At 41.3% G+C, this 17,173-nt stretch overlaps 2 protein-coding genes across 2 annotated transcripts; both read right to left on the bottom strand.

The window, feature by feature from the left end:
- Window positions 1-287: 287 nt before the first annotated feature.
- socs9 (suppressor of cytokine signaling 9) lies at window positions 288-3,261 on the bottom strand. Its single transcript, XM_010786175.1, has 2 exons — window positions 3,169-3,261; window positions 288-2,347 (listed from the first exon to the last, which is right to left on the bottom strand). Exon 2 carries the CDS (start codon window positions 2,194-2,196, stop codon window positions 547-549), a length of 1,650 nt encoding a protein of 549 aa, XP_010784477.1. The 5' UTR covers window positions 2,197-2,347; window positions 3,169-3,261; the 3' UTR covers window positions 288-546.
- A 174-nt stretch (window positions 3,262-3,435) lies between these two features.
- On the bottom strand, window positions 3,436-15,912 carry samd4b (sterile alpha motif domain containing 4B). Its single transcript, XM_010786174.1, has 13 exons — window positions 15,589-15,912; window positions 13,375-13,896; window positions 12,731-13,201; window positions 12,308-12,547; window positions 12,091-12,200; window positions 11,686-11,772; window positions 11,150-11,435; window positions 10,291-10,376; window positions 9,881-9,996; window positions 9,463-9,661; window positions 8,892-9,018; window positions 7,286-7,369; window positions 3,436-6,294 (listed from the first exon to the last, which is right to left on the bottom strand). The coding sequence occupies exons 2-13, from the start codon at window positions 13,568-13,570 to the stop codon at window positions 6,266-6,268; spliced, it is 2,031 nt and encodes a 676-aa protein (XP_010784476.1). The 5' UTR covers window positions 13,571-13,896; window positions 15,589-15,912; the 3' UTR covers window positions 3,436-6,265.
- Window positions 15,913-17,173: the final 1,261 nt, after the last annotated feature.

Raw genomic sequence — 17,173 nt, 5'->3', positions numbered from 1 at the left:
CTTTACTTTTAATAAATATGAGGGAGCATTGCACCAAAACAATCTCCTCCCCTTAATCAGTGGTGGGTTAATTGTGGGAAAGAATAACTATTAGTTTGATTGTTCAACACTACCACACCTCAGAAACAAGAAGAAAACCGTGTCAGTATGTATTCCACCTTCTCAGCACGTGTCTGATGAACACCTCTATTACAATCATCTCGACTCACACTAGGACACGCTTCCCATCGTCAGATAATTAAGCTGATTTAGTCACACTTGAGAACACAGAGGATGTGTGAGCGTAGTTCTGATCTAAATAACTTTCTTTAATTTGAGCATAAAGAACTTTGCGTCTACACGATCAGTGAGATTATATAGTAACATCAGTGTAATTTAGTAGAATTGTTAGGACATGTACAGCAGGAATAAAATAAATAAGTATATTGCAGGTTAACAGTGTAGGTTAATACAGGCAGACTGAATGAAGAACTCTTGGTTCAGTTCAGTTTTGGGAGTATTTAGTAGTTTCTTTTAGTCCTTTTAGTCTATTATTTTAGTTCTTCTTCATTCCCACCAGGTATCCATTGGCCGTACACGTACTCTCTGCTTATAGTGGTATTCTTTCAGGTGCTTTTTCAAAGCATTAGGAATGGGTAGCATGTTAATGCCATCATAGGTTGTGCAGCTGCTGGTGACCGCTCTGCAGATTTGTTGCAGAGTGAAGGGCTGTGTGCGATAGATGGGGTTCGACAGCAGGGGCTCGAAAAACATGCAGGAGTTGGGGTCCTTGTAGTGCTCCAGCAGCCCCGTAACGGTGGGAGCATGGAAGACACTGGGGTCATGCACGTCGAAGCTGAAATTGTGGTTCCACTGTTCAATGCGTGCATGGAGTGAGCGGCCGTAGCGGCGGAAGCTAACAGAGAACAGGTATCCCTCCTGGGCAGAGTCACGTAGCAGAAAGGTGCCTTCAGGCTTTCCCTCTAGCAACGTCTCTGCCTCGTAGCGGTCCATCACCCCCCAGTAACACGGGAGGTTCGTGATCTGAAGCAGGTCTGGAACTAAACAGTGGATGTAATCAATCTGAGTATGAATGCGGTAGCCATCGTGATGTTTGTGATCCTCGGTCGATGGAAGAATGGCTTTGGAGGGCACGTTGGTCGCTGACACCTCTGGGTCAACCAGAGGGTCAGGGATAGGTTCACAGGTCTGGGAGGGGGCTGAAGCAGAGGCGGAGGCAACCACCTCATCCAGAGTGTCCAAACAGCTCTGCAGAAGGAGCTGGTGCTGCTGCTGTCTTTGGAGAAGGAGCTGCTGCTGCTGATGTACGGAGGCTCTCTCGGCCTCGGCTAACTCACTCATACCATGAGCCAGCTTGGGGCCGTGCTTGTACAGAGGGTTAATTTGGGCCGTCACCTCAAATGTGTGGATCTCTGCGTTGGGTGGTGGCTCGACGCCTTGTTCAATGCTGATGCGCCTGCGCTCTCGCAACCTGTCATCTACGTCCTCCACCACAGCAGCCATGGCCGAAGTCGGCGCACTGCACACGACTTCGGAATCAAGCACATGAGGCTGGGTGATGGGTGCTGTGTGTTGCTTAATAAGGTACCACTTCTGAGCCAGCTCTGATCCTACAGGGAAAGGGCAGTCATCCAACATCAACTCACTGAGGTGGATCAGGCGCCTCGAGGATGCACAGGCAGCTGACGGTGAAGGAGCCTCTGGAGGTGGAGACGGAGATTGAGAAGGTGGTGGTGCGGCTGCACTGTGAGTTTTTATTGGGAAACACTGTCCCATTGCATCTTGGATTTTTTGCCAGGGCGTCCGTGTGCTGCTTGACCCTCTACTCTCACTTTCGCCAGGTTTCTCTGTAGCAGAGCAAACTGTTCCCAGTCCAGGCCTGACTGTTACCTGTTCTTGTCCTAGTAATGAGGCAGCGGCTTCCAAACCCTGCCATCTCCAACTCTCTTTCAAAGAAGAGGAGGAGGATTGGTCCCTGGTCTCTAGGTCACTCAACAGCTCACCATACTGAAAGCCATCACTGACAGGCCTCTCAGCTGCTGGTTCATAGGAAGCATGGCCTTTTTTCTTCCCCTTTCCACCTTTGCGTCCACTGCGTGCATCTCGTCTCTCCTCAGAACGGCTCTGTCTCACTTTGGGACGAGCCCCTCTCTCTCGATCTTTTCCTCGGTTTCCTGACTCCTTTGGTAATGACATGATAGATTATGTGATGAGAAAAACTGAAACGTGTTGCCAATGGGTGACTTGTAATTGCTGTTAGCTTTTGGCAGGAAGTTTCCAATCCACATCTCTAGTTTGAAGCTTCATCATCATTGTCCATGCATTGTGGTCACAGAGTAAAAACAACCTGGAAAACAAGGTAAGGGTAATTAACTTTTTGAGATAAAATAGTCATATTAATATGGATACACTTGAAACTAGTGCTAACCCATCTGCCCTGATACAAATACTAACTTCCTGAAGGCCATGTTAATGTTTCAACATTTTAGAGGTGTTTTCTTTTTCTAAATAGCACATTTACATGATGGACTTCCGTGCTCCTGTTAATTAATGTGCATTGTCCCTTCTTGAATAAATAAATACAACTAGGCCTACATATGCGCTTGACTACTTGGTATACCATCTACTTCCTTTGAAAGTGTCATAAAAAAAGTTAGTTTTAAGCGTGAAAAATGTTCGAAAGTTAATGAAAATCACGTAAAATGCACAGTTGTATAACGTTACGCCAGCGACCAACTCGCAGGTTACCAGAATATTTAGCTACCGGTATGAATTGGTATAAATTGAGAGAACTACATTGCTTATCAACTACGCTCTTCTCCTGAACAGGATATGTCCTCTATTAAAAAACATTAGTATTTGCGAGAAAAGGTGGACGGTCGATTAACAAATCCAAACTTTCAACGCTACAACCTAAGCTAACACTAGCAAGCGTCTGCTACTTGACAAACTCTCCGAGCACATCGACTGATCAAATTATAAATGTTCAAGCAATAACAATAACATTAGCTACCAGGCTAAAACCGAGCAGCTGTTCGGCTAAGTTAGCAGCAGCTAGCTATCTGCTAACTTGGGTAGGCTACTCATTGCTACAGGATAAAGTGTTACATTTTGTTGATGGCAACTTATATCTAGCCTTCACAAACATAACACAACATGTGTACAAACCTCAGCAGCTGTTGTAAAGTTTCCAGATGAAAAGGCTTCTCTTTATTCTTAGATAAACTAATGGCGTTAACAAAAAGGCGGCTTGATAAATGAACTCGGCTAAAATCGTGTAACCCGGAAGTAAAACTTAATTGTTGTAATATTAACGGGACATTAAGGATGTCTTTAATATGACATTTAAGACTAATACAAATAGCTTTTTTTCCCCAACTGCTAAAAGGCATGACAAGTGTAAAAAAGAAAGTAGACGAAAAGACAAACCACAACTGAAGTTGCAAAATAACTGAACCTCTTTATTTCGACTGTCAATGATCCGACGGATGCTGCACTTCAGACCATTCACACATGAGTGACAGTACAAAAGTAGAATAAGCATGGGATGCAAAAGGTTCATAAAATATTAGAAAATGTCAGGGTGTAATCAGAATTAAATATAAATTGTACAAGACAACTATCCAATGTAGCCTACATCTGGCTGCATCAATTCAATAACAATTAAGCCTGGCAGGGACTTTAACATGATCTTGGGACCACTTGGTAGACGTCTCCATGTGACACAGGCTCTGTACCTCCTAGTGGATGCTTGTGAAGTGCATTTTCCAACTCATTTCATGCATCAGTGGAATGTAAACATGGAGTAAACATATTCCTTGGCCTGTTATTAGTGTCAGTTTACTCATAATCACATAATCTGTGGCTCAGATAAGCATCGTCATCCTCTGATGCGTCTTGATTCTGCAAGGACATTTACAGAAACCTGCCTCACTGTACCTGTCTTATTTTGCAGTAATATGTAGGCTGTACAAATCCACAGAGGCAATGAAAAGGATCATCTGAGCCATTTGTAACATAACATAATTGATATACAGTATAGTGAAGTTAAAAATAATATAGCCGAGTCTTAAAGTTGTCAGCATTGTTAACTCACTGAAGACGAGTGAGTGTGATGCTTTTAGTAAGTCAGATCTATCCAAGAGCCTGCTCTGAAGAAATCCTTGACTAGAACATTACTCAAGACCATTAAATTGATATATTAAGGATGCTGGAGCTGTGCATTTCAGGCACCACATGAACAGTTGATCACGACATGACAGCCAAAGTGCAATCACAAGGCGAGAAAAGCTATCTCTAGTCACCGTATGACCAGAAAAAGTAGGCGTTACATGCCCATACAGTTACCACTTGAAATGAACCTACTGAGGCTCATACACTCCATGAATTAGGGGGGTAGATGGCTTTCAGTTCAGGCTCTACCCAGCCATCTCGTGTGAGATGGCGTCAGTTCTTTAATGCGTTACATAGTGAGACAATGGAGTATTCATGACATCAGATAAAATGAATTAGGCATTATCCCAGGGATGTAAACATTGAAATTTAGGCGGTATAAACATACAACATTAGTTGCAAGATTTCTGCTTTAGCTGTTGGTGACACTGGGCCCCATCAACCACCATGTCCTCTATCTACAACAGTGCTGTATTAGTGTGGCAAAACATGCGATTATAGAAAATAAGCATAAGTTATCAATACCAAGGGAGAGTACAAAATACAATTGGAAAAGATATCTGTAAATAACCATCTTTACTAGACACACTCCGATGGCTGTGCTGAAATAAAACGTGAATGGTCATCCCTGCCTTATGATGCAATCCAAAAGTTAAGACCATATTACACATACATGCACCTCCGCTCTGCCACATTCAAAGACAGAGGCTGTATAAGACAAGTTTTTTTGATTCAACACTGATACCACATGATCATGTTAGGGTTCGGAGACTGAAACACATTGAGACACAAACAGAAAATATGGACATCATCAAGCACCTTGAAAAGAATGATTCATCAAATCGTCACGTTGGCCATTTGAGGAAGAGGGCACTGCAAGGGTGAAGCGCTGCGCTCCGGAGCATTTATTACAAGCTCAAGCTTCATTTACCAGAGCCAATCATAAGGTGGCCGGAGGGTTGAGATGGGTTTCATTTAGTTTTCTCGCCCAGCTTAAAGTGTAAATTGAAAACACTCTACCCTCCTCGCTTTTATCAGTTCAATATCAAATCAGCTCTCGCACAGCACAAACCTCACCAGCCCTTATTCACCCCTCTGGTGATTTTCCTCGGCACAAAATGGGATTCATCATCATCCACATAGTAGGGCATAAAATAACAGACAAATTGCAGCTGGCATAAATTATTCAGGCTGCTGTTCTTTTAAAAGAAAAATTATACCATTCTGTTGCACTTCACTACAAATAGCCTTTGCAAATTAACAATCACACAACCCTTCTCTTTGGCTTTGTAAATGTTTAGAGGAGGACAGTAGTCACTTCTTCTTTGACTATGTGTTCAGGGAAAATAACCAAGAGAAAAATGGTTGAATTACAAGCTTTACCTTAATCCTTTTGGTCCTCCTCTTGCCATGAAAACCAGTCCTCTAGAGAGGATAAAAGAATCAAGGAAAGAGTTCTAAGTTTCAACCAATACGAGCCATCACCTTAACACAAGCACTGCACTGGTTAGAGAACAATAAGGGTGGCAAGAAAGGGTATTGGTATCCGTTTCAATAACTGTCTACAAGTGGAACCTCAGTGTTTCCTAGGGCCAATTACAGTTTAGTGGATAATATCAGAGATCTTTTAATGAAAGTGCCTTACTTCTGGCTGGACATTTTCTGAATGTACTCATGTGGTGCAGGGGCTGTGGCTGTCAGTGTGTTCTGGAAAGAAGCCTTGCTCCAAGGCAGGAGGAAAAGAAGAGTAACTTGTAGGGCAGAGCCCGTTTAAGACAGCACCAATCCACCGCTTTTCTCTCAGACCACGGCAAACTGAGCCTCTGCACATCATGTCACAGTCCTGCAGGTGACATGGAGCAGTTTGCTTTTTTCTCTGTCCTGCAATATAATAATCATCTGTATTCCATTTTTAATAAACTTAGTTGTATATAATAAAGTACAAAAATATTAGAGAACATATACACAGTTTTTTTGTCATTTTGTAGTGACTGCTTTGCCTGGTTTTCTTAAGCATACGTATATCTTTGTGCTGGGTGATGAGGAACTGAACAGGCCTCAACTGAAGTGTATTTTTTTTTATTTCTTCCTTTCATATCGTTGATGTCCGGTCTGTTCCATCTGAGGAGGAGATTGGAAATAAACATGTTTCAAGACATTTACAATCAGAAAATATATTGCACCATATACACGTTATCCTTAAGAGGAATGGAATAGTTCTAGTCCCTTTTCTCCCAGGAGCAAAAGTATGTTATTGATGTCGTTTTATGTGTCCATGAATTTCTTACATTTATTGAATGCACTTGGATGGCATGTCAGCCATTGAACACATCATATTTCTAGATAAATAGCAGCTCCTTCCCCACATTGGCAAACCATAACACTAACCTCTTCTCAAATTACTTTGTGGCTATTGTCGTCAACATGTCTTCCTCTACAATGGCTGTTTATGTTATTGAAAGGAGGTTTGATGCTATTTCCTTTAAAAAGCAAAACATGAAGTATGATAGCATGTCTTTTATTTGCCACTGCTGTTTGTGGATACATTCCAGTGTCCTTAATAATTGATCTTAGACATCTAGAAAGAAAGCTAAACTAGGCTAAACTATAGATATCTCAGTAACCTCATCTGTCTCTATGACATAAAAGGGAAATACATAAAGTTTACTCTCTTATATTATATAAACATTAATGCAACAGGGACACTTTTCTGTGTCAGTCACACAACACTAGAGAGAAGTAATACAGAGCTACTAACCCTTAAATTTGTATGACACAATAATGCAGATGTTGTAATTTAGATACACCATATAATGCTCAGAGATAAGTGTGTGTCTTTCTCTATGTCTCAGCAAGAGGACCCATACCGTGACTTGACTAACGACATTATTCAGATGTTATTTTTTCCCCGATGTTATTAATAATTAATAAACAAATGTAATGAATTAAATATGAATGATAAAAGTCAACAAACTTTGACCAAGTTAGTATGTCTTCCTGGTGGACACAAATCCCTCACTAAATTATTTTCTTTCATGGCCAACTTAATGGACTGAATTTGGTGCTGTTGTGTAGTCGGTAGCTTTAGCAGCGGGCTGCTGAGGACACTTACCCCCTAAGGCATGCTCCGTCATACTGAGGCATAGTGACTCCAATGTGGGGTTGATCTCCAGGTCTGCACCGGGAACTTGGCATTCTAAGAGGAGGAGGACAAAAGGAAAGAAGATTTAGGTTTGTATGACAGTCAGGAATGCCATTCAGTCCGTTGATTTAGCGCTCTAAATTCACTAAATCATAGTTGAATATGTATCAAAGTAAAAGTCATTAATTTGCTGATTTACCTGGAAAAAAATATTATTATTATCTTGTTTAAGTGAAAATATCCTGTACCCATTTGCTGAAGAACTCCGATTAAGTTAATTTCATATTTTATAACTCATTGCATTCCATTTTGCTGTAAATTACTGCTTTATTTTATTGCTATTTAACTATATTTTATTACAGTGTCCTTAAAGATTTTTTGTTTTATATGGAGATTCTTTCTTTTATATTTTATGTATGCACCATGACATCAAGTCAAATTCCTCATATGTGTGAACTTAACTGGCAATAAACCCGTTTCTGATTCTGATTCTGATTCTAATGTTCAAACAATTCTCTGACCCGATTATGCTCATTACCTGGGGATTTGGTTCTGTGTCACACATACAGTTGAATCTGCCACATAACAGTACAGAGTAGTCATCAACGAGTGCTTCACAACAACATACAAAATATGTAAGGAAAATACAAAACAACAGACAGAAAATGCAGACGTCAAGCTCATCCACCAAAGCTAAGAAAAAGCAAGTCTAATAAAAAAAGTCCTTGGCTGCAGTTTTTTTTGTCCACAGACCAAATCGGAGAGATTTTCCAGTTTCGGGGGCTACAACTTCAAAAGCACAGTCGCCTTTGGTCTCAGGCGTGGAGCAAGGAACACCTAGAAAACCCTGATCTGAGACCTGCTGCTGATGTGAGGCTGCAGCAGCTCTTTAATGTCTGCAGGCGTCTGACCGTGCAATAATAATAATAATAATGCAGAACAACTGAAGTCAACAGAGCTGACACACTGCTAAAGCTACAGGCAGCAGTTGTACATCAACTATATAATCACATTCATTTCAATCAATTAACAGGGAGAATGACATATGTGATATATTATCAAAATGTTCTGTTAATGTTGTTACGACTTTGCAGTTACTATAGTTACTCCCAAATTCAGACACTATCAAATCGAAAACAGTAGTAAACACAAAGTTTTCCAACACAGTCAGTCATTCTAATGTCCCTTAGGGTGGGGTTACCTTTGTTGTGAATCAAGTAAAATAAAACTTAGTTTGAGGTTGTTTTTGTAATCATTTGTTCACTGTGTTTATTCTTGTACTGATATCTGTTGTAAAGAGTGTGTATCAGTGTGGTGCATTTCTACTGCTAAAAATGCTTTTAAAACATTCAACTAGAGCAAAACCACCAAGCCTAGCTAGGAAAAAAATTATGATTTCACCTAAATAATGAAAAGGGCTTATAGATAAGCAACACATAGGAATCGCTGGTCTGGTAACATTTGTACATTGTAGCAAAGACTACAGAAAATTCAAATGAAAACAAGGGCAGGGACAGACTTTGGTTACATACGCCCATGTAAGTAAAAAGCAAAAGAGGCCTGACCTCATACATACCTTGCTGCTGGAACATGAGCATGGTTTGAGGGGAGGTGTGGACAGGGAGTGAGTGTGTCCGCTGCACGGAGCTGCGACTCTGGCTCGGCATGCTGTTACTGCCCCCAGGGTTGGCAAACCACAGGTTCTGTAGAGGAAAACAACAAGTTCTCATTACTCAAATGCCACTCATCCTGGGAGGACCTTTATTATCTCTCACCTAAGTCATTACAGAGAAACTCTTCAAGGTATGATAAAGATTCAATCAAAATGTGATCCCTAACTGTCTTAACTGCCAAAGTCTCCTGTTTGTCTCACTTGTTTTTCAGAACAAATGTTTACTCAGGCCTGTTTTGTCTCCTTGGGCATGACATTATGCAGATTTCAAATAAAGGAGTGGAAATATTGAAATCAGGTTAGTGCTTTCAGTTGTCTAGTCCGCTTTAAGTACAAAGGGTTTTAATTCAAATAAATAAATAAAAAAATCACCAAACAATAGATAAAATATGACATCACTGCTAGATCCGATCTGTTTCGGTAGACGTGGCACAGACTGGGGTTAAAATGCTCGTCCATTGGCACCAATACTGACTTGTCTCCCCTGGCCTGCCAGCGCAGGATTAGTGAGTGTGTGGCGTGGGGATGCTCCCCCTATCCCGCCGGGACTCAGCAGACCGATGCGCCCGGCTGGGAGTCCACGAGGAGTCATCTGGAACGCCCTTTGCCCCCGCCGCCCTACCACTCCACTCACAGAGCCTGCTGTGGGGAGGGAGTTGGACCCATAGGTCCAGCTAGAGCAAAAAAACAAGCAAACGGGAACATACATTAGCAATCCATGTAAGACAACTGTCACCTAAAATGATAGTTATTCTAAGAATTTGGAAGTGGGAGTGAAAGAGATAAAAGTTAGACAGTAGGGATGGGTGCAGAGAAATGTAACATTCATAAGTTCTGACATCTCCCCTGCTGGAGAGGGAGATCAAAGGTAGAGAGGGCAGGCAGACTCTCACCCTTTCTGTCGGTACACAGGCATGTCCAGCATAGCTTTCCGAGGGAACAGGCGAAGCAGTTTGAGGACCTGCTGCTTCCAGGAGACCAGCCTTTTCTTGTGAGTTTCTGTGAAAGCCTGACATGGAGTAAAAGAGACAGCAGAAGAATAAAAGGCGTCAGATTTTCAAAGAGAATGAACAGGGTATTAACTCCTGGAATTTGTGATTTTTTAAAGAAACATTTGTATTCCTCATCTCAAAAGAAAAAATGGAGATGATAACAAGATTCTATAATACTGAATTGCATGTAAATGTGTCTTTATGTAATTTAAGTATGATTCATTGTAGTGTCCGACTACTAGAGGCCTTTACAACAATTGCAACACACATACTTGCATAATTCAGCAGAAAAAAAACCTTCAGGTTCTCACCTCATGAGTCAGACACTTCTCAATGAGCTGAAGGTAACAGCTGATGTTCTCCTCATCTGGCCTGGACACAAGCAGCTGAGTGCACACTGAAACAAAAAATCCAGGGTTTATATTAATTCTATAATGTTATGTGTTTTTGTCCCGAACCATTCGGTACAGGGCGTTTGGTTTGGCGTTCCACCCTCAGTTCTGTACACTGTGACTTAAACTGTCAATACAGTATTTAGGTCTATTACACCGCCACAAAATACTTTCTAGATGCAAGTTTTACCTGAAAAGCTTTGCAGAGCACCAGTTGTACTTTAGCAGCTTCAACATGCTTTCAACCATTCAACAATTTGTTAGGAACTGAATAATGATATTGTTAAAATAAAGTGGTGAATGTCTGTGGATATACTTCATTCCTTTATTAACAAAGACATTGCAGGAAAGTGTCAGTTACCGAAATAAAATCAAACTGAATGGCTAATAATAAATAGATGAAACATTATTTTCTGCATTTCTTTGTGTTTTTGTGAACCAAAATAAATACTGAACATTGACCTCAAAACCAGGGCAACCCAAGAAGTGTGTGTACCATGACAACCCCCCCTGTTTATGTATTCATGTCTATAAAGTAAACCTGGATCTGGAAGGTGGATATGGATAATTAATATAGCACTTGGCATGCGTTTTATGTTGAATGCTGACAAAATGATAAAATGCCTGAACAGTTTTATTACAGTATTTTACTATGTTGTTTATTGTGTCTTACGTGTGTTGTCAAAGAGCACTTTATAAAGACAGACGACAACTCCCTTGGAAGTCTACAATCTAAGTGTGATCAAATTCATTATGGGAAAAAACATCTTACTCTTACCTTTACCCATGACCCGGGTGAACTGTCCTGCAATGTCGCCGTCTGAGATGGGTGTGGCTGAGGAGTCTCCGTCACAGGAGGGGGGGTTGTGGGACTGGAAGCCCTCAGTCTCTTTGTCTGCTCCTGTTTTCGTGGCTTCTGTCGAGGAGGTGGCTGAGTCTGAGGCCATGGCTGCGTCCAGGAGCATCTGTGCTGCGCTGGGGGGGCAGTAGACCTTGATGGGTGTGGTGATGATCTGCTGTAGCTCCTGGAGAGCATTACGCAGGTTTCCCCCTTCCAAGATATCCTGCCGTGAGATGACAACATTAGTGGCACATACTGCGTCGGTTATTCAGAGGTCAATTTGGGGTTACGGGATTTTAGACTCGTTGACAGCATACACTTTCTTTACCTATAGACAGAATGGAAGTATCTCAAGTGTCACGTAATCCTCAACAAGTACATACTTAAGTACGACAAGCACAAATTAATTCAAACAAAACAAGTTTGCCCTTTTTCTTAGAAAGGGAAGAGCATCATCCTCCCACTTGAATTACCTTTTCTAAAGACTTGAGCACACTCTGCCTCTCTCGCAGTTTCTGGATACTCAGGGCGATCTTATGCCGCGCTCCTTTAGTGACGTTCTAAGACGGGGAGAGAAAGTAACAAGTTGCCGTGAGAAGCAGGGGAGTTATCCCTTGTGGGAACACTGTGCAGTTTATACAGTTACTAAATAACAAACCTAATCACCATTTGTTTCATTAAAGCCAAGGGCCAGAGGCAAAATCCACCATTTGTATGTTTGACAGGCTCCATATAACTGTGGGGTGCGTCGGTTAATTTCATGCCTCATTGAGAGTGGATGTATCATGAGGTTAGAGGCCCATAATGTTCACAATTGATAAGGAGGGTGGAGTAATCAAAGCCCAGCCCCAGTGTATATAAAAAAGAGGCTTAAAAACCTGTGACTCCAGGTGGTGTTCATTGAGAATCATCATCTCGTCATAGTTCATCTGGGAGAAAAGTGATGCATATTTATGGAGGCGGAGACTCTTCAACCAACCAGGAACATCTAGAACAAAAAAAATGCAATGTTACATTTCGGCTAATATTACCACAGCTGTGGACTGTGCGTGGTTTTGTGAGCACCGTTGGCTGAGTTAGGCGATGAATTCTGACCTTTCATGCCACTGCTATCCTCGTTGAAGGTGTTGCGAGCGGAGCCTTGGTCTTCAGTCTGCTCACTGCCAGAAGAGGCTACACTGCTCTGGGGTGAAAGGGGCGCATGGTCTAGAATGTAGTTCTGCCGGCCCCCTATATCCTCATGGGTAACCCACTCAGAGCCACAAGCCTGGGGACTGGAAGGAATAACGGACATGGACTTCTTCAGAGGGCTAGGCTGCATCTGCCCACCCAGACCTGGGAATAGAAACAATTAATATATGAGAAACAATCGAAATGCTGATGAGAAAAATTAAGGAAATTATTGTATGGTACATACTGTTAGCACAACAGAGGGTGTCTAGAATGGCTTAAACACTGGTACAAAACTATTTCCTTGTGTTTTTACTAAATTTGAAAAATAACAATGGCTAACATCACCTGTGTTATTGCTGTTTATGGGAGAGGACATCCCGCCCGGGAAAGGCATGTGTCCGTTCTGGCCTGCTGGAGATGTGCTGGATGAAGGGGACTGGTCGTGCCAGGCGTGGCCCGGGTCCAGAGACTCAGCAGAGCTGGGCCATTCATCTGAGCCTTGGCGAGGGTGGTAGGGGCTAGATGGGGGCCGGGGGGCGTAGCCACTGGATAGGTGCTCCTCCAGGTGGTTTAGCCACATCGCCAGAGAGGTGCGGTCATCCAGTGTGGTGGCAGGATGGATGAGTGCGTAGGACAGCAGCTGCCGGCTTTCTTCCACAAACAGGCTACTCTCAATAGTGTGACTTAACACCTTCTGCAGCAGCTTCATGTACTCACACTTGGCCTCGCTGTTGCGTGGCTGCAGCAGAGGCAGATGGGACAGCAGCAAGGACACAACCTTCTCTTTTGGCTCTTGATGCCACTGGCTGACAATTGCTATTTACAAAAGGGAATACAGAGAGATTCACCAGCAATTCATATTTTAGTAGTGGTTGAATATAGGCATTTTTTCATTTAAGAAGAAGAAACTTCTAATAATGCTTCATCAACAGAGATCATTAAATATATATAACAAAACACTCACTCACTAATAATAAACTCTCATATACCTGCATTGTTGGCCTCAGCTTCTAGGATGTGTATCTCTGTGCAGTCTGCCAGCCAGTGTTCAAGGCAGATGTGTAAGAAGCGAGCTTGGGTGCGCGACACCCTCTTCAGGAGGGACAACAGTGCCACCGTCTGTTCACACTCATTCCAGCCCTTGAACCAATCTGTGAGGATACCTACCTGATCCCGGAACATCATGGCGTGTCTCCCTGGTCGGGAGAACAGTAACGTGTGGCTGGGCTGGGGGATACTGGAAAGACTGCTCTCTTAGACGCAGACAGGATCAGTCCCACCCCGCACAGCGGGGTCGTATTTGCAACAGTCCTGGGATCCCCTCAGACTGGACCGAGGGGCCCTCACATGGTTCACGTGCAGAAAGAACTGCAGACAGGTGGCAGTGTAGATTATTGGTAAGATATCCTAGGATGGAAGGCTTATAGTGTGTCAATCGTGGTTGGTAGTGCCACAAACAGGAAAAGCTTTGTTTTTCACTCTAGCATGTTCAGGATCACATCATCTGTGCCCTATTGAAATAAAAGAACAGAGAGAAACATTTCAGATGGCAATAAGCGCATTTTTCTAAATTAAATGAATAACCTTAACCAACCAAATATCTAGACATTATACACCCATTCAATCCAAATGTGATTACCTTTTTTCTTTTTTATGTAAATCAATTTAGCATAATACCAACCACACTTGTATATATACAAACAAGTGAACATGAGTCCTTTGACAAATAAAGAATAGTCTTGTTTGGGCCTATTTTTAGACCAAAAGCCGCAAAACAAAAAAAGTTTTCTTGAGTGATAGAACATCAGGCTTAGTGGGTGACAGACGGATTGTACAGTACGTAGGATAATATGACACACAACAACAATATAGGACACACATAAATGCTTTAACATGTTTATGATGAGCAAACAACTAATATTACTTAAAGTTTTAGAACGCTGTCATACAGCATTGACTTATTCAAATCAGAATAGGAAATATAACACATCTCAGTTATAACTTTAACTGTAAGGGTGTTACTTGAGGTAAGCTTTTGGTAAACTACATCAATGCATATAGATTCGATCCTGATAACAAAGCTCGAGTCATATGAAAATATAAGTCATTCACAAAAGATGTTTGCACAGTAAAGGCCATTACCAGAGTCATGCTTAAGGCAACACCAAAATGGGCTGCTTTCAAAAGAATGATGTGGTGACAACCACTTGTGACTTTTACAACCACTTGTGCCTTTTATTTATAACAGCTTTATAGAATTCACTATGTATATGCTAACCGGCAATGGTATGCTAACGTTACATGCCAAAACTATATACTCAAAACACTTCTAAATGCAGCACCTGTAACATAATGTGCTAAAATTGTGATTAAAGAACAAACATAAGGGCCTGTATATTAGGTTCAGCAGACTGTTGTTATCATTATATCTGCGAAGTTTATTGAGTTGAAACAGGCTAATATTACACCGGGCAGGCTAGCATTAGCAGTTAGCCAGATTTAGCTTAGTGCAGTGATGTTACCCTCGAGTCACACAACACATCACGCCGTTCAAACCTTTTTATAGCAGAAGTAATGTTAAATATTTCGGTGTCTCGCTTTACCACGCCAAAAATCAAGTGACCACCCGAGGCCTCGTAAAGTCAAACTCGTATCAGAGAGCTGTCGTGCTCGTTTTAACGTCGGGATGAGTTGCTTTAGTATTTAACAGTAAAGGTGAGATGTTTTGTGTCATTAATGTAACCAAACAAAATACATATAATAAAAACAGAAACATCCTTAAACCAGCTAACAGTTTTGTATCATGATCTCAGATTTATTGGATTTAATCCATCTATACAAATGCAATACAAAGGGCTTGTCCAGCAGGTGTCGCCATTTTCACTAATAAAAGCTTCGAAACAGTAAACCTTTTTCAACACACAATTGCTTCATAGTTATTCAATGCTACAAAAATCTTATTTTCACACGTCATAAACTTGGTTAGCTAAGCCAGCGTTAAGGGATCCAATCGTTGTATTGTTTATTCTCGTTAAAGCTATTGCTGCCCATTTTCTCCGTATCGTAGCGTTACTTCTGTTTAGCGGTGCAAACAGGGACATTAGGACGCAGTTTTATTCGTCAGCATGTTGCAGCTAGTTAACTCGCTAAAGTTGTTTGAGTTATGATAATCCATAAACAGACTCAAAAGGTGTGTTGTTTACCTTTGTCAGTTGTCACTGGTTGGCGAGCTAGGCTAAAGTGCTAATGCATAGCTAGCTCGACGGTAGGGTAGGGATAGCTAAGAGCTAGCGCTAGCTTCTTAGCTAGCAAGTTTTGCTATTAGATGCAATAATGTTAGCTTAGCTGAAAGAGGCGTTGATTTCGATCCCATTCGAGGTATCCCTTAAGGATATTCCTTTACAGCGGCAAGCTCCCGGGGTTTCAAACAGGCCATGGTAAAGAATGTATGTACAAAAGGTTTATTGCAATGCAGAAAATTAAGAGTGTACGCCTGGAGAAATCTACTTCGATTTGAGTTGACGCAAGACGTAAGTACAACGTCATACGTCTGGACGGTACGTAATGTTTTGTTCCGCCCACTGTCTGGTAAATAAAGAGCTCCTACCCTGACATAAAAAAAATATATAAAGCATAACTATGTTCCATGTTCATGAGTTAGGGGAAATTAAGTAAACACCTGTCTCTGTTTTTGTATAAGTAGGCATGGTCAACTTATGTACATGTGCATGTGCATATCTATAGATATACCTCCTGGTAAGAAAGGTTTCATTTGAGGTTTTCTTTGGTAAATAACATGGCTTTTTTTAATCCTATCTATAAATCCAAAACATGTTAGGAAGTCCTGAACAATTTCCATTGGATGTCCCCAAAGCCCATGGGATTGTCTTTAATTTGCAATGTAAAACCTTAAGATATTTGATTTGTAACAGCATAAATTTGCAAAACCTCACTCTTCATTATAATTGTAATATCATTTCTATTATAATTTCCTGATAAGGATATTGAACCCCAGACTCTTCTACTAACAGCAAACCCCTTTATGCTTGATGGACTAATATTTGTGCCAGTTTGCTGCTGATCTACAAATTGGTAATTGACTGTTTTGACACCAGATTAAAAAACGTCGTGTTTATTATGTCGTGGAAATTAAAGGAGCGAACGAGCGACTCATTTTGGACATTACTGCAGCTAACTAGACAAGATCATTTTAGGAATTAGGATAAAGATACATTTCTCCATTAAGTAGATGCTGTTGAGGATGCATCAACAGCAACTATATCAAGGAAACTGCTGTCTCATTAGTCTGAATGGGTTAGAATCAAATGTCTTCTAGTCACATCATTTGTCACAGTAGGTGTTTGCCTTCAGCTGTCAGTAGCCTAGACACAGAACACACAGATGTGAATGGCACCTGCTGTGAGATCACTGACTGGGGTGTGACCAGAGCTGCAACATGAAGAAAGTGTTCACCACTAGAGAGCAGTAACTACACCCAACCTTTATGGAGATGTTTTACTTTTCTACTACATACATCTATATATTTTTACTCTCGTGTAAATGTATTGTATCATGCTTTTGCGAAAGGATATGACAAAACTTTGTGCTATACAAGTTTCTATTTAATGTCCACACTTCGATGGTAACTGGAAGTGAAACTATCCCTAATCACATTGATGCTACGACATTAGTGATTCTGATAGTCAAATGGTGAAGTTTTACTTCCTTAACTTCAAACAGTATGGATCCATTAAACTACATTTCTTCTGTCAAAGTGAGATTTATAGG

Source organism: Notothenia coriiceps, unplaced genomic scaffold (genome assembly GCF_000735185.1).
Source record: "Notothenia coriiceps isolate Sejong01 unplaced genomic scaffold, NC01 NC01_scaffold00028800, whole genome shotgun sequence".
NCBI classification, from domain to species: Eukaryota; Metazoa; Chordata; class Actinopteri; order Perciformes; family Nototheniidae; genus Notothenia; species Notothenia coriiceps.
The sequence above is the reverse complement of the archived record's forward strand: the minus strand, read 5'-3'. Positions and strand labels throughout refer to the sequence as shown.